Consider the following 17130-nt stretch of genomic DNA (forward strand, 5'->3'; position numbering starts at 1 on the left):
CTAAGTGCATAAGTAAAATATCTAATGTTTTAATATTTCTAATATAGTTTTTGGATAGATGGAGATCTGGTTAAATAAGATATTGAGCCTCTGCTGAGCACCTGAGCTCAAACAGAAATTAGGAATATTGACATCATATTTATATGGAATCACAAAATACCCCAAATAGCCAAAGCCATCCTGAGAAAAAAGGACAAGGCTGGAGGTTTCATACTCCCTGACTTAATATAGTACTACAAAGTGGCAATAATCAAAACAGCATGGTATTGGCAGAAAAACAGACACAAAGACCAATGGAACAGAATTGAGAGCTCAGAAATAAATCCACATACATATGGTAAAATAATTTTTCACAAAGGAGCCAAAAACATTCAATGAAGAAAAGGAAACCTCTTCAGTAAACGGTGTTGGGAAAATTGGAAAGCCACATGTAAAAGAATGAAATCAGACTGCTCTCTGTCACCATACACCAAAATTAACTCAAAATGGATTAAAGACCTGAATGTAAGACCTGAAACAATAAATTGCCTAGACAAAAACATAGGTACTAAACTTAAGGACCTTAGTCTTAGAATTTATGGATTTGACCTCAAAGGCAAGGGAACTAAAAGCAAAAATAAGTGAATGAGACTTTATCAAACTAAAAAGCTTCTGCATAGCAAAGGAAACCATCACAAAAAGAGGCAACCAATAAAATGGGAGAAGATATTTGCAAATAACACCTTTGATAAGGGGCTAATACCCAAAATGTATGAAGAACTCATGCAACTCAACAACAAAAAACAAACAATCCAATAAAAAAATGTGCAGAAGACCTAAACAGACACTTATTCTCAAGAAGACATAGAAACAGCCAACAGATATATGAAAAGATGCTCAGTGCACTAGCTATTAGAGAAATGTGAATCAGAACCACAATAAGTGTCCTATGATAGATGATTGGCTGGAGAAGCTGTGGTACATATATACAATGGAATATTAGCCATAAGAAGAGACGAAATACTGCCATTTGCGACAACATGGGTGTTCCTCGAGATAATCATGCTAAGTGAAATAAGCCAGACAGAAAAAGTCGAAAATCACATGATGTCACTTATATGTGGGATATAAACCTAAAAGCAACAAACAGACAGGACAAACAAATAGAGACTCATGGACATGGACAGTAGACTAGTGGTTACCAGATGATGCGGGGGAGGTAGATGGGGTAAAAAGTAGTCAGATACGTGGTAACAGAAATCTAACTATGGGTGGTGAACACACAATGCAATATATGATATATGTATGCTTTATTGTTGAGTTGTACACCTGAAACTTACTGGATTTTGTTAAACAATGTCACCATAAAAAAAAGTCTATGAGAATGGCTTCTTAAGGCAGACTGCCTTTAAGTGAACCATCATTTATCTCACATGCATAGCTGCAGGGTGTTTCCCCACCCACCCCCACACCCCCATCCTCTTTCATCTAATAGTAAAACTGCAGTCTGGTTGCCTGTTTTAAAAACCTCTTAAAATAAGAATTGCAGTAAGTTTCTTATCAGAGTGGGACTATCAGAAATTTTCTTTAAGAACAAGAATGAAAATTGTTGTAAGACATCTGAATTATTTTTTGAAATGTCAAACTTCAAAGCATCTGTCATTTTTATACAGGCTTTCATTAAGGATGTCAGACTGATAAACACTAGTGTTAGAGACTTATGTTCTAATTTGAGTCTTCATTCCAGAAATGTCACCTAAATGGAATCTTTCTATAGAATTTAGCTTATAAAAATAATTTGTATATATTTGTTTGATTGATTGATTGATTTAGGCTTCCAGGAATATAATGACATGTTTTTTATAATACTGTGTCATTGTTTCTTTTTTGTTAAATCCCTTTGGAGAAAGCCCCACTAGTTTTCTTAAGTGAAAACAATTTTAATGCCTTGATACAGTCTAAAGTCACCTGTGTTAAATAGGCCACTTTTACAGAACTCTGTTACCACTGAATTCTATTTTGACTCTGGGATATTGGCCTTTACTCACAGGACCAGGGAATCTGGGAAGTCCAGGAAAATTACATTAAAAAATTACATAAAAAATAAATAATAAAAATAAAAAATTACATAAAGGAAAATGTTAATTTTTTCTGGTCTGCTTCTAGTCAACCAGATATAAGATTTGAAACATTTCAATAAAATAAAATATATTAAACTATGACTTTGTGTGAACTGAAGTAAATCATTATATATTTACAGTGCATATGTAGTTGCTATTTCTGGAAATTTAGAATACCTGCGTTTAAAATTTTTTAATTATAAGTAGGGGAAGATACATTAGAGGAGCTGCCTATAATTCAGGGTGGAGTCCTTCCAGCTATCTATGGCCATTGAACATGAAGGACGAAAAAAAGTGTTGAATATTATTTTGAGAGAATAATAATGGAAATTGTTCAGTGAACTGTTTTGATTATCTACTGCATGCAAGGTACTCTGATAGTTAAAGGTAGTGGAGAATACAAAGTATAAGATGAGAATCCTGTCTCCTTTCCAATTTAGTGTAGGGGTTCTGATGTTTTAAAAATTAATAAAGAACCAAATTATCCTTGAGAATTAGAACAAAAGTTATTTTTAGATGTTTTCAGAAAGAGGGAAAAATAAAGAGAAATCAACACAAAACTCAATAGAATGACATAAAAGAGGAAGCAGATACCCTAGAAGCAGTTGTCCTCTCCTTATGTTGTCTCTAAAGATGATCAAGGAAGTTGGTTTTGTGTGTTTTCAGCTGTAGGCACAAAAATGCAATGCTCATTTCTAAGTACTTGTTCCACATAGGATATAGGAAACTGAACTTCCATAATTCTTGAATTAATTCAGATACATTATTGGGTTTCTAGTTACTTTCGTTAAAGTTGAGGAAGAGGAACCTATTTCTTTACACTTAGAAAATCAGGTCCACAAGGGCAGGGATGTTTTTCTGTCTTATTTGCTCTGGTATCTCAAGTTTGTAGACACAACAGTTCCTGGCATGTCTTAGACTCTCAGTAAGAACTTTTGAATTAATTATATTTTAAAACTATGGAGCTCTATAAATGGCACTCTTAAGGTCTTTGATTTGTTAACATTCCTCTCCCACCCACCCCCCGCCCCCATAAAGAGATCAGGTAGCGGAGGCATCAAAGGTGATTCTTAGATTTTGAGCCTGGAGGTTTGGGATGATGGTGAGACTTTAATAGAAATTGAAACCATAGGAAGAGCAATAAATTTAAGAGGGAGTATGATAAATTTGGTTTTGTAAATATTGAATTTGAGATGACAAAATTGGTGTAGCTAACTGAATATGTGGTGAATGATTAGGTTCAGGAAGTCCTTTACATAGAGGTGGTAGTTGAAGTCTTGATTGTAGGAGAAACTGATAGTAATAATGATGAGGCCACTATTTATTGAGCTCTTACTATATGGTAGTCACTTTGCTTTATATACTGATTTCACTTCATAGTCATATCAACCTTGTTAAGTAGATACTGTTTCCCATTTCATAGTTGAGAACACTGAGGTTTTAGTAAGATAGGGTATATTTCCCAGGGTCACATAGCTGGTAAGTGGTAGAGCTAGGTTTTGAATCTAGACCCATCTTACTCCAAAATCATTAGCCGATGCCAAGTGATAAATGCACAGGAAAATGAGGTATGAACAAAGGCTGATATATATTTTCTAGGAATCACTAAATATATTTTCTAGGAATCATTTCATTAGTAACCTTCAAGAGAACTCTTAGAGTTCTGATATAGGAGCAGAGTACATATTGAAAGGAGTTAAGGAATAAATGAATGGGAAATTTTATAAAAATGAAAATGGTAAGTTAAGGGTTGTTTTCAAGAAGTTTTGGGGGAAACAAGAAATAGGACAATAAGGTGACTTTATAGGACCAAGAGAATTTGGGAATTTTGTTCTAGTTTTTATCTTGTTTTAGGATTTTATTCATGCATGCATGTATTCATTTATTTTAACAAATGTTTATTGAGTGCCTATTCTGTGCCACGTATAGTAGGGAGATACAGCAGGGAACAACACAAAATTCTTGCTGTCATGGAGCTTAATTTTAATGGAGGTGGGGCATGGGTGTCAAGAAACAAAATTAATTGTAAAAGTATCAACACAGATAAACACTATGCAAAGATTTAAAGACAGTATAACATGAAAGAAAGTATCTGTGTGGAAGCTTTAGATTGTATAATAGTAAAGGCCTGTTTTGGAGATATTTTCTGGGAATCTGACAGATAAGAAAAATGGCCAGTACGCAGTAAGACAATTCCAGGCAGTGAGAATACATAATGCCAAAGCCTTAAAGTGGGAATAAGCTTGACGTATTAGATGGAGGCTAGTGAGTAAAGGGGAAAGTGGTGTGGGATCAGAGAGGTAGGCAGGATTCAGATCTTGTGGGATTTCGTTAATTGGGGTAAAGAGTATTGATCTTTATTCTAAACGAAGTGGGAAGTTAGACACTTGAAGAATTTTAAGCAGGGAATTATACATGATCTAATTTACGTCTTCAAAGGAGCACCCTGATTGTTGTGTAGACAATACATTTATGGGGGGAGAAGTACAAGTAAAAGCAGACTGGTTAATAGGTTTTGCTCTTTTTCACAGAAGAGTTGGTAATAGTGGCTTGGACTGAAGTCTTAGTAATAGAGGTGAGGAGGTCTGATTAGACTTTGAGTGTGTTTCAGGGGAGGAAAGAACAGGACCTGCTGATGGATTAGATATGAGTTCAAGTCACAGTGACTTCTGGATTTGGGGCTTGAACAGCTGGGCGAATGAATGGGCAATATGAGAGGGGGATCTGAGCATGATTACATTGAAATGAAAGATCCATTGAAAGGAAGAATATTGAAGTTTGCAAGGGACATTATTCATGTTGAAGTAAGGTTCCAAAGGAGTGAGCACACAAGAGGGAACTGATTCAGATATGTATAGGAGTTAGTCTAAAAAATCAGAGGGAAAGAGACAGAAGACTGGAATTTCAAGATGAAAAGGAAGTAAGTTGAAAAGCAAATATTATATGAACTTGATCTTAAGTAAAATGCTGGACTTATCACTATGTTCAGTTATGAACAACTACATACTGTTTTGTGTTCCTCATATTAACTTTCTAATTTAAATATTTTAACTGTAATTATGTTTATCATTGTAAAACCTATTACTTTGTGTATGTATAAATTTGTTGTTTTTACAGGTTGTAAGTTCTACAAATGGAGAGTTAAACACAGATGACCCTACTGCAGGACGTTCAAATGCACCCATCACAGCCCCTACGGAAGTAGAAGTGATGGATGAAACCAAGTATGTATTTATTTTGCTGTTTTAATAACTTTTTGTCCTTAAACTATGCATGTTTGAGATTTATAGTCTTGTAGAATTATTTCAGGAATTTTTTTTTCCACGGACCAAGTGCATGCAAAACAAATGGTATGCTTAATGTTTTAATCACTAAGTTTAAAACAGTGCGATTTCAGTAAATATTTTAATATACAAAATTAGTTATTTAAGAACTATGATCAGATTCTTATTTAGAATCAACAGCATATTTTTAGCTGCTTATTTTTAGGAGTGTTGATGCATAAAAGTTATTGCTGTACTTATTTTTTTTTCTGTAAGCATATGAATAAATAATTATTAATTTTATATGCTGCATGCATTAATATTAGTTTTAAATTAGTTTTTTGTGAATGTAAATTATAATACTGTTTGGAAAAAAATAAGCATGAAAAACAATGTGATAATTTCAATGTGGGCTGTTTCTGATGATCTCTCTCTCTCTCTCTCTTTTTTTCCTTGTATTTTTTTGTTGTGTGTGTGTATAGCTGCCAGAAAGTGTTGAACATGTGGTGAGTTCCCAAGTGTAGGCAGGCAGAAATAGCTCCGTTGACTGTAATTTGAAAGATTTAGCACCCTATTGTGTTTTTTAAAAACATACCTTTCAACATAGAAATTTTAATTTGTGAAAGTTGTTCAAAAGTATTTGATGTCATTTACATTAGCTCTGAAAAGCAAGAAATAATTGTTTGAGGAGCTCTTTTGCCTGCTGCAACTTTTCTGCTTACGTGACATAGATTTGGGGGCACTTTTTATTTGAGCAGTTGATACACCAACCCTGCTTGTGCTTGTGTTTTTGTTTTTTAACACAGAGGCTATATTTGCTATTTTAAATAGAAAGACAGGCTTTTGCCTTAAGGTTTCATTTTTCCTGTTTGTAATTGTTCAGTACCCATAGCAAACTCCCACTTCACCCCAGTAGTATCACTAAGAGTATTTCATTTACTACCTAATTATATTACTACTAAAAACACATGGTATACATTGATAAATTTCATGATAAAAATCATGAAATTTATGAAAAATCCTAATCTAAATAGTTCCTGCAGATATTATGAAAAATAACATTCTTCTTAGTTGTAATAATGTCAAATTTAACTATGTTCTGTCATTTGCCTTTAGATATAAATATATATCTAAAATGCTTTTCTCAGTTTCAGGACAATTTTTGAATCAGCCTTGGCGTAAATTAAAAAAAAAAAATGCTTACATTAATAAATTTTGGGACATTCTACTCATATCCAAAAGGAACTTTACATAATTTCCAAAATAACGCTCCTTTGCTGGCTGCAAGATAAGGAAACTTGTGGATATTTCTTTTTAAAGAGCAATGATTATCCATTTAAATCATTGTTTTGACTATAGAATTTATTGGCAGTATGACTTAGTGGATTTTGGGATAGAATTAGTCAGCCACATCATTGTGCATTTTTATGTCAAAAATAAAAACAAACAGTTTATGCCTGTTTGTGCAATCCTAAGCAATTATAAAAGTAGGGCGGCAATATGGCAGATTAGAATGCACGTGTCCTTTGCCATTAAATGGGTTGTAGAATCCTACTTCTGCCACTTATTTGTTACCTTCTTCAAGCTTGTTTCTTTTTCTGTTAAATGTGATAAAGGGCTGGTATTTTGTCTGATATGTGGCAGGTACTCAGTAGCTATTATCATCCCTATTTATTTCTCTACTTCCAGCTACCAGTGGCCTTTCTCATCTGTGTTCTTCCCAGGCTTGTGCTTCTTCTATCAGTGTCCCATATATTTTCTTCCATACCCACAGCTCTTCACTGAAACTGATGGTTCTATGTTCACATCCTTCTAGAAACCTGCTTTCAACCAAATCTATTATATTTTTCCATTTATTCATTCAACAGTTTCACTGCTTGGATTTCAGAAATATCAGATACTGCCCTTGCCTTTAAGTTGAGTACACACGAGCAAGGAAGATTGCAGTTGTATTAACATATGTCAGTATACGATAAATACTACGAAAAAGGTATAAAAAACATGTTAGAGCTTGTAAAGAAAATAATTACTTACTGACAGGGTGATCAGAGAATGCATTCTGGAGGTGGCTTTGAAGAATAGCATAGTAATTTATTTAGTTGAGATGGGCATGGGTGTGTACATTTATGGGTTCAGGTTTCTATATGTAGGCGTTGGAAGATCAGAAAAAAGGAAGTGGTGGGAAGACTCTTCCTAAAGGAAAGATTCTCCATCGCTTGGAGCATCAAATCCAGATTGCTTGGCATGGCACCAAGGCCTTTCATACTTTTTATAGTCTGGCTCCTGCCTACCTTTCTCAGCTCTATTTTCCATTCTGAAGCCTATATTCTTTTGGTTCAATTCTGCCATTGATATATGCTACTCTCTTGATCAGTTTCCCAATTGCTGAAACTTCTCGAATTTCTTGAAAATAAGGGCTTTTCATCTTCAGATCCCCAATGCCTAAAACAGTATGCCTCAATAATTTATTACTAAATACCTGACTAAATAATGTGGTATATCCATACAATGGACTATTAGTTGACAAGATTAAAAAAAAGAAAAAGAAATAGAAAACATTATGCTAAGTGAAAGAAGTAGACACAACAGGCCACATATGATTTCATTTATATGAACTATCCAGAACACGCAAATACAGAAAGACGGAAAGTATACAGTGGCTGCCCAAGGCAGGGCAGAGGAGTTTGGGGATGCCCGCTAGTAGTCATTGTGGTTTCTTTATGGGGTGAGGAAAAACGTTTAGAAGTTAGATAGTGGTGATTATGGCTGCAAAACTATTTGAATGTATTAAAAACCACTGACTTGTATACTTTAAAATGGCAGATTTTATGATATATAATTTATATCTTAATAAAGCAGTTATTTTTTAAAAATGGATTTCAGTAAAGCTTTACTCCAGAAATCCTCAGAACTTCCCTAACTCTTCACGAGGTAAAAACTCTCTTTAAATGCATAACATTTTGTCTGTCTTTTAATGAAGGTTATTCTAACACTCCGAGAAGTTTATTATTGCATTCCTCATACCCTTTTAGTCTGTGATTAAGAAATGTGAGTACGATTTCCTTTTCTAAATTGCATCTTATGCTGGCTTCTCTACTCTTTTCCACCATTTTATAGGTAGCTAGGAGCCTGCTTAGAATACTCTTTCAGAATTTATTTCTAACTTTCTCTCTTTCTTACTTATGATTGGTAGAGTTCCCTTTCACCCATCCCATTAATTCAAATATATTCTACAATGGACATTTTAAAGTCTCAAGTTTCCTAGAATAGTACCTCATAGGGGGGAATATATAATTTCTAATGATGGAAAATATTCTCTTCCCCCAAGTATAAAGTGGCTCCTAATTAGTAATGAGATTTTGCCTTTTTTACTGTAGTTGAGAATAATTTTTCAAGGCAGTGATTCAAATGATAGCACCCTCATCATTTCTTCCAGGAATTAAAACAGGGCTTCCTTTATTTGAGTTACTGACTTTTTAAGCAGTATGAAATCATCCTTTTTTTTTCCCTTCGTTTCTCCTTTTCCCTCTATAACATTTACTGAACAGTTATTGTGTGTTTGGTAATATGATAGTTATGAAGAGACATCAAGGCCCTTATGTTCCATTAGAGAAGATAGTAAATATACTGATGCTTTCTACCAAGTGGTTCTCTGCTCTGGCTTCATATCATAGTCGTCTGGAGAGTTTTAAAAATATGCCAGTACTTAGGCTGCAGTATCAGAGTTTCTGATTTAATTGGTCTGTGGTAGCGTCTAGTTACCATTATTTTTCAAAAGCTTCTAAGGAGCAGCCAGGATTCAGAATCATTAGTCTATTCCAAGGTATTATAGGATACAGTGTTGTTGGAGTTCAGAGACTGGATACTCACTTCTAGCTAAGGTCAGAGAAGTCTTCATGGGTAAGGATACATTTGCACTGGTTCACAAAAATTAGTATGACTTGGCAGAGGAGACGGGTAGAAGGAGTCAGAGAGAAGAGAATGAACAACAGTGTGGAGCAAGGAAAGAATGGGGCAAGTTTGAGGAGTGCAGGTATACAATGTGTGAATACTTTACTGGGAACTGGGCTAGGCTGAGCATCCAATTTCAAAGGATCTTCATAGCCAGGTTAAAAAAAAATTGGCATTATCTTTCTCACCACAAGAAAACAGCTATACATTTTAAGCCAAGAAATGGTATAATCAGATTGAACCTTAGGAAAATTAATTTGGCAGCAGTTTTGAGGCTTATGTCACTTCCTGGGGTTCATCAGATTGCAGAAAATCTTCCTTCCTTCCTTCCATAGTTTAGGCTGCCGGGAAAGGAAGCCTAATGGAGAATGAGACTGAGAGGAGAGTGGAAATAGTTGAAACCAAATTGTAAGATCCGTGTGGACCTAATGCCATGGATGCTGGAGAACCATTGCTGGGATTTAAGAGGAAAGGGGCGTGGCCATAGTTTAATGGGAGAAGTTTGGGTAGCAGATTGGAGAGAGGGAAGACTTAGACTGAGAAGTCAGTTAAAAGGCTCTTAGCAATGGTGGAGGCAAGAAGTTCTGATCCAAGCCAGCTCGAGAGGATGGAAACATTTTGAAAGTCATTTCAGACATGAGGGAATAATTACATGTGGATGAAGAAGGAGAAATTGAAGATGAGGATGAGTCCTCGGTTCCTAGTTAGAATAGCTATGTGGGTAGTCTTGCTCCTGATCTAAACATTTCTTGCTTAACCAAATAGTTCCTCATTTTTAAAATCAAGCGATCCAGAGATAGGAAATTATGTTTCAGGTATAAATTTTAAGGTGAAAATTTATTTGTCAAAGAATTAAAGATTCGTTGTCATAAATGACATTTTCTGTGTATTCATCAACTCAGATGAGGAGAGGCTAGGTTCTGCAGTCCTCAGTGGGTAGGGTCTGGCAGGTTGCCAACAGTCTCTCAACTAATGGATGAGCCAGTGAATCATTGTAGAAGGGGCAGATAAGAACTTCAGATCCGGACAGAGAAAACATCAGCTTCTGAGCAGATTTGTGAGAAGGAAGTATCTGACAGATCCAGAAAAACAAACCAAATTCTAGATGAAGAAAAAGGCAATGAGGAAATGATGGTGCAAAGTGTTTTCATAGTTTAGGACTTTGATCCATTACGGTTTCTTGCTTCGTACCTCAACAATATTGAAAGCAACAACCTTAGAGTTAATCAGAAGCAGGCTTTAACATTTATTCCCAAAGGATTTGACAATAGAGATGTGACTTCAGTGCTTTTAGGCGAGCTACCAAAAATGATCGTGTCAGAAGCACAAACTTGACTTATAAGAGCGTATTGGCTAACTGGAACCACATAAGGAATAATCAAGAAAAAGCCAAGGAAAAGAGAAGCATTAACATTTAGAAACATTTAGAAGCATAAATGTCTGGTAAGCTTAATCAGTTTCCCCAAGGTAGTTGTCAGTAGTTTAGACCTGAAGAGACCTCAAATGAGTTATGAACTAGTGTGTAAGAAAATGTAGCCACCGAGCAGCAAGAACGGAAAATATATTTTAAAATTTTAAAGATGTGAATAGTTTAATAAAAGTGGATAATTTAATTTATTGAAAAAAAAAGATAACTTGCTCACATTATATGTGAGAACTTCAGTATATGCTAATTCCTAGAATCTTTGCTGTTACTTCCAGTTGTTATTACCAGTGACTTTTTTTCTCTTTTCAACCATACCAAGTGTTATAATTACATTGTCTCCTTCTACTGGTTTTCCTGCACTCTTATAAATTGACGGCATGGTGCCCACTCAGTATCTCCAGTGTTCAGCTGAGAGCATCTGGGCCAAGCCTCACTGGAAATGGAGGAGCAGGAGGAGTGACCTGGTCGTTATGTCTAGAGAGCAGTGCTTCTTCGGAATTCAGACTCATTTAAGGATGTGGTGCAAACCAGTTTTTCCCCCAGAAAAACTTCCTCAGGCACTAAAATCTGTATATTTTATGAGGGTTTACTAGGGTATGTGGCCCATAAGAACTCTAGCTTTAGAACATGGGTTAGAATCTTGACTGGGTTTGTACTCTAGGAGTTAGTTGCATTTATGAGGCTAATTGTTTATTTCTTTATTCAATAATATTGAGGAGCAACTTTGTGCCCATTTGTGAGATGTATCTGTGAGCAAGATCTTATCTGTGAGCAACTTTGATGTATCTGTGAGCAAGATCTTATCTGTGAGCAACTTTGTGCCCATTTGTGAGATGTATCTGTGAGCAAGAAGCTTACAACCTAGTGTAGGCAAATAATTATGTAGGTAAATAAAGGAAATTTAGATTAGTACTAAGTACTTGGAGGAAACTAAAATAGTCATGTGACAGTGGTATGGGAGCTTCTCATTGTTTTAGATTGAGAGCTCAGGGACTGGAGACAATTGAGATGATACTTGATGATTTCTTAATCATCAAGACTATAATTTATATGTTTTGGTAATGACTTAAGAAATCAGCCACAATGTTAAATATCAATTTTCTTCTTAATTTCTGTGTGTCATTTCTTGAGAGCATCTCTATTGTCCCTTCCTTTGATTCATTCCCATCGCATAAAGCAATGCTACCCTCTGGTGGTAGTGAGTTTAATAGCATGCCAGCTTAATTTGTAAATCTTCAAGGTTGTATGCTATTTAGTGGGGTCTATTTCTGAAAAAATAGATGTCTTCTTTAGATTGCTTTTGAATTTAAAAGTCCCATACAATTATAAATCATTTGAAAATCTTATTTAGTCTGAAATTCTTTGAATGGTTTTCTGTGTTCAATAATTCTTACACAATTGAAGGAAAGAGTACCTAAGAAATGGGAAGAATTCAACTCTCAGAACGGAAAGCATATTAATGGTACTGGAAAAATCAAGCAGGCAAGGTGAATTGCTAATACAAGTGTGGAAAACCTGGGACTTGAACTTGTTCCTCAAAACATGTATTAAATTAAAATCCCCATTTCAAAAGGCTTAGTATACCTTAAAACACTTTTTCAGTAGATATGTTTTAAAACAATGTGTTTTGGAATTTGAAAAGACAAATGACAGTATTTAGGAACTGTGAACATTATTAATAGACTTTATATTAAACAATCAATAAATTTCCATGGAAGTATGACTATATTCTTCAGTTTAATATCCTAAATATTTGGTCTGTTTCTTCTAAATACTAATGTCTTAGTATTTTATTTTTGACAATATGGACATTTTCTTACTCTCTTCTAAGTCTTTAATTGAAAGATTCTTTTTGGAGTAATGGTTTTCATCTCTTAGAGATTAATTTGACTTGAATAATTTTTTGTTTTGCTTTTTATTTTAGAAAATTTAACAGATTCGAAAAGATAATAGGTAGCTGACAGTTACAGATAAATTTGACTTATTTTTCTAAATCTAGAAAAAATCTATTGTACTTAGATTCTTACAGTGGTAACTCTTTTCAAGGCCCTTGATTGGGTAATTTATGTCTGTTTTTTTTCTGGTAGTCATATCAGTAAAAGTAAATTCATAAAGTTTGATAGTTGAGTCTTTATCAAGTGATGCATACAGGTTTAAATTATTCACATTTTATAGTCTAGTCATTACGTACTGTTTGAGTGCACTTAAAAAGTGCAATTGTGTAATTCAGTTTTGAATGCCCCACAGTGGTTTCATAATCATGGCACAAATCACAATAAGTGGTTTGGAATTATTTTTGACTAAAGATAATATGGGTAGAGAAATTGTTAATTTAACTGAACAGCGTGGATTTTTGTTTACACTTATTTCACTAAAAGGTAGAAAAGATATCTAGCAATTATTTCATCTTTTATAATCTTTTGCCAGATAGGACACTTAAAGCTACATGGCCTCTATTATGCTTAGCTTGAAAATGTTGTGTTTAATCTTTTTATGAAGGTGGACTGGTAAGAATTACAGGGACATCTTTATAAGGTCACGTTATGTACAGGCTTTGAATTGGCAGCATTTTGTTGATAGAATCACCATGTATATAATTATGCCTTGCTTTTATTGCAAAATACAATTTATACATTTATACACACACACTGGATTTCAGTGGAGAAACAAGTAGAGGCTTTCTATATGTAGTACCTGTCATGTTGATATTCTGATAGACTGACTTTTTTTTTAAGTGTGAAAGGGGAAAAAAGTCAGACCTTTACTTGAAGAAGTGCCAGACCTTTAGGAAAAAGAAAATACATATACATATATATACACGCATGTGTTATTTTGTTGGTTGCTGATCAGTGATTCTTATTCTCATGAACTTCCAGTTCGCACCAGCCTTGGCATTGCTCTGCATGTGTTTCATTTCCTCATGACTAGGAGAATTTACTGTGGAAAAAACTAGTTCTCTCAGGGATCAACCAAGGAGTAAAAATCAGTATGATATTTCCTTCATAGACTATGAAACTGAATCACCTTGATTATGTTATTTTAAATGTTAAATATACGTTTTACCTTAATTAAAATAACTGTAAGTTTGACCTTCTTTAACACTTAAAGAATTAAAAAGTGCCAGTCTCAACATTCTTATTCTATTTAATGTATTTTCTCTCTTTCACTTCGTAAATATGATGGAAAATGTTTGCTGAAGAGTATATTTGAGATTTCTCTTTTTAATTTTAATTCTTAATGAAAATAAAATCCCCAGTATTAGAATCATTATTGCTTTTCTAACAATGGCTTCAACAGTTATATAAGAGCATCAGAAAGAAACAGAGAGAATGCATAAGATGAACTTTATGAAAGTATGCCATGGCCAGAGATTAACGAGTATCCAAAGTAAAAGATGGTGGGCCGGTTAGTAGGATTCAGAACCCCATAGCTTCTCAGTCAGTCTTGGTGCAAAGCCTTTTCAGTTTAGTGGCTCTTTTTAATGTCGCTTAGAGTGTCTTGCCATTCCCCAAAGGCACGTCGATGAAACAATAGTAATAACTGCCATAGTTTCACTAATATTTATGCTTCCTTGGCATGTTCACTGTTTATCTTGCACTAGCCTATTGCTTTTTATGACCATTTAAATTAATATGATAGAGTCAGCCTTACTTTGTGACATTTTTGTACTTTTATAATAAAAGAAGTATTTCCCTCCATCTGCAGGTGCTGCTGTTTTTTCAAACGAAGGAAAAGGAAAACCATACAGCGCCACAAATGACTCTGGACACAGACAGATCACGGGGAACTACTTATGTGTTCATCTGCTGTCTTGTGATTAAAATCATCTCCGTAGTGACCACATATATTTTCAAGGACCCACTCTTAGAAACAAAAATGTCATACTTCCATACTTCATTTTGTGGTTGTCTTCATATTTTTTTTCTAATTTAACTTTTATGGAAGCTTTAAAATTTTGTCAAAACATGAGTGCTTTGCCCATCAGTGAATGGAATGGACCAACGAGGTAGTACTGATGAAAACAGTTCTATAGAACATTTTTCAGAAGCTCTCCTCCTGTCGTAGAAAGCAGTACAGTATCTATAATGTCAACCAGTTATATACCTAATCGGTTTTTTTTTTAATAACTTCTATAGGAGCATAATCAAATAAGAAGTTTCTCCCCAGTGGATAATGCAACAGAGAAAACAGAGTTGCCCAAATATTTAAAAGTTATTCCTTGAGAAGTTCATTTTTGGTGTGACATCTGCATTGATATCAGTATTACTGATGATGGTACTGCTATTCGTGAGTCATATTAACATTCTGTGAAATCATGGTACAGTCACTGCCCAGAGGTACTGAGGCAAAAAGCTCTGTGGGTTCGGCAGATGGTAGTGGTCGAATGAATCACAACGTGGTAAATATGAGCTCTGCTTTTGTTGCACCACTATGTGAAGCGCAGTGTTGCCGAAGTGGCAAAAGCGCTTATTTTATAAAATGCAAAATACTCGTATAATGTAACTTTATGCTTCCAGATAATAATGTATACTCGACAGCAAGAGATGAATACTTTGAGAAATGAGATATGTTGGAGTTTTTTTTTTTTAATACACTAAAAAAAAGAAATAAATGTGAATCTCATTGCAAGGTAAAAGCTGAAGTCTAAGGAGATCCCGCTGAAACCTACTGCTGAATGATTCCATTCTCCTGTAAGCAGAAAACTTTGGATGTGCCATGCAATGGTGTCTGTTTATTAATTATTTGCCCTTTGGTAAAAAAAATCCCCAGCAATAAAAACTGGGTCACTTTGTTGCCCTCTGTGCACATTAGTCTCTTGTATTCAACTTTGCTGGTTCTCTGGAATTTTTCCTACTTTTTAGCATAATTTTGATGATTGAAAACTATTTTGGAGAGGATGGGTCAGGTGCTTTGCCTCTGTAGTCATTCGAAGTGCCTGCATATGAACAAAGTAATGGTTTTGTAAAAAAGGAAACCCGTTCCACTTTTCAGCTATCCTTTGTTTTAAGCCATAAAAACACAGGTATACTTTTGTCACATTCTTCCAGCCAGAATTTTCAAGAAGAGTTAAAACAAAAAGACTGGTTAGAAAGATAATTAAATTGTTAAAATCTCATGTTCACCTTTCATTTATAAAATTGTTACTTCTTCCATGCAGCCCTTTCTTTGTCTCTAAGTTTGTGCTTCCAGGCACACTTATTTATTTTTTTGTCTCAAGGTAACATTTAAAATGTGTAATTAAAGTAAAGAAAGCTACATTTTTGACTTCATTATTGCATTTACAGGGATTTAATTGTACTTTGTAATTTATTTTTCTTATTAGCCAAAAGTTCAATGCATTGTTTTTGATGAATTAGACACCCATATGAATACTGCAAATCGGACATTGTTTATCATTGTTGCTCTTAATCCTATGAATGATCTTTTTTAAGTTCTTGATTTTAAAGGCCTACACTCAGCCTAGAATACATTTGCTGTATAATTTGGTCAACCGTTTCCATCTTATCTATTTGTATACTGTCATGATGTCTTAAACTACAGGAGTCACATACTGAATTGTTATTTTTGTTTGCTTCGTTGCAAGGTAGATGGATGTTTTGGCCATTATAATGTGAAACCACTTCTTTCTTTACAGTATTTGACCAAATTTGTGTGTCTATGATATTTGTAAATACATGCGATATCTGTATTTCTTATAAGCCTATTTAGTTTTATTCTCAGTAGGGTTTTTGGATTGTACAGTGTTTATATGATCTGAACTCCTTATACATAAGAAGGTGTGTATATTAATTCAATTATGGACTTAAAATATTTTAAAAGTATAAATACCCTTATTTGCTGCAAAGACCAGTGTGTAGACATTTGCTTTTTAGCAATATTTTTAAGTGCTCCATTTTAATGCCAAGAAATAAATCTTTTGGCAACACAAACTGGTCAATAATAGGTAATGCAGGTATGTTCAGGTTAAGCCAACAACGTTTTGCATTTTTATGCTTCTTTTCTGTCAACACTAATGTCAACATTGCCTGAATGTCTGAATAATGAAACACACCCCTGTTTAAAAGTATGTAACTGAAAAAGAAATAAAAAATAAAGGTAGTTTTTTTAAACTTGCTCTTTCCCCTTTTCTCTAGTCATGGGTAAAATAATGCCACTCGCTGATTTGAGATAGGAATTTTTAAAATTCAGTTCATTTAGTTTAGTATATGAGAGAAGCAGAGCTAAAAGAATATGCTTTTTGTTTTTGTTTTTGTTTTGCTTTGTTGGAACCCCTTGTAAAGAGCACATCTCAGGAAGTATCTAAGGTCTCTTTAATGCAAGTTAAAAACATTTATTTTACACTTCTATGAAATACTTAATGGAGCAATTAATTAAAACAAATGTCACTAAT

At 34.3% G+C, this 17130-nt stretch overlaps 1 protein-coding gene across 11 annotated transcripts in view; it reads left to right on the forward strand.

The window, feature by feature from the left end:
- Positions 1-16853, forward strand: part of CSNK1G3 (casein kinase 1 gamma 3) — a 91651-nt gene extending 74798 nt beyond the window's left edge. For 7 of the 11 annotated variants that reach the window (XM_039848564.1, XM_039848566.1, XM_039848563.1 and 4 more), the window contains 3 exons: positions 5217-5323; positions 5845-5868; positions 14445-16853. In XM_039848564.1, the coding sequence (XP_039704498.1) occupies positions 5217-5323; positions 5845-5868; positions 14445-14499 (186 nt within the window). In that variant the 3' untranslated portion in view covers positions 14500-16853. The remainder of the gene's footprint in view (positions 1-5216; positions 5324-5844; positions 5869-14444) is intronic. The other 4 variants (XM_039848568.1, XM_039848569.1, XM_039848572.1 and 1 more) reach the window with 1 other exon arrangement.
- The last annotated feature ends 277 nt before the right edge of the window (positions 16854-17130 follow it).

This window comes from Pteropus medius, unplaced genomic scaffold (assembly GCF_902729225.1).
Source record: "Pteropus medius unplaced genomic scaffold, Ma_sr-lr_union100, whole genome shotgun sequence".
Taxonomy (NCBI): Eukaryota; Metazoa; Chordata; class Mammalia; order Chiroptera; family Pteropodidae; genus Pteropus; species Pteropus medius.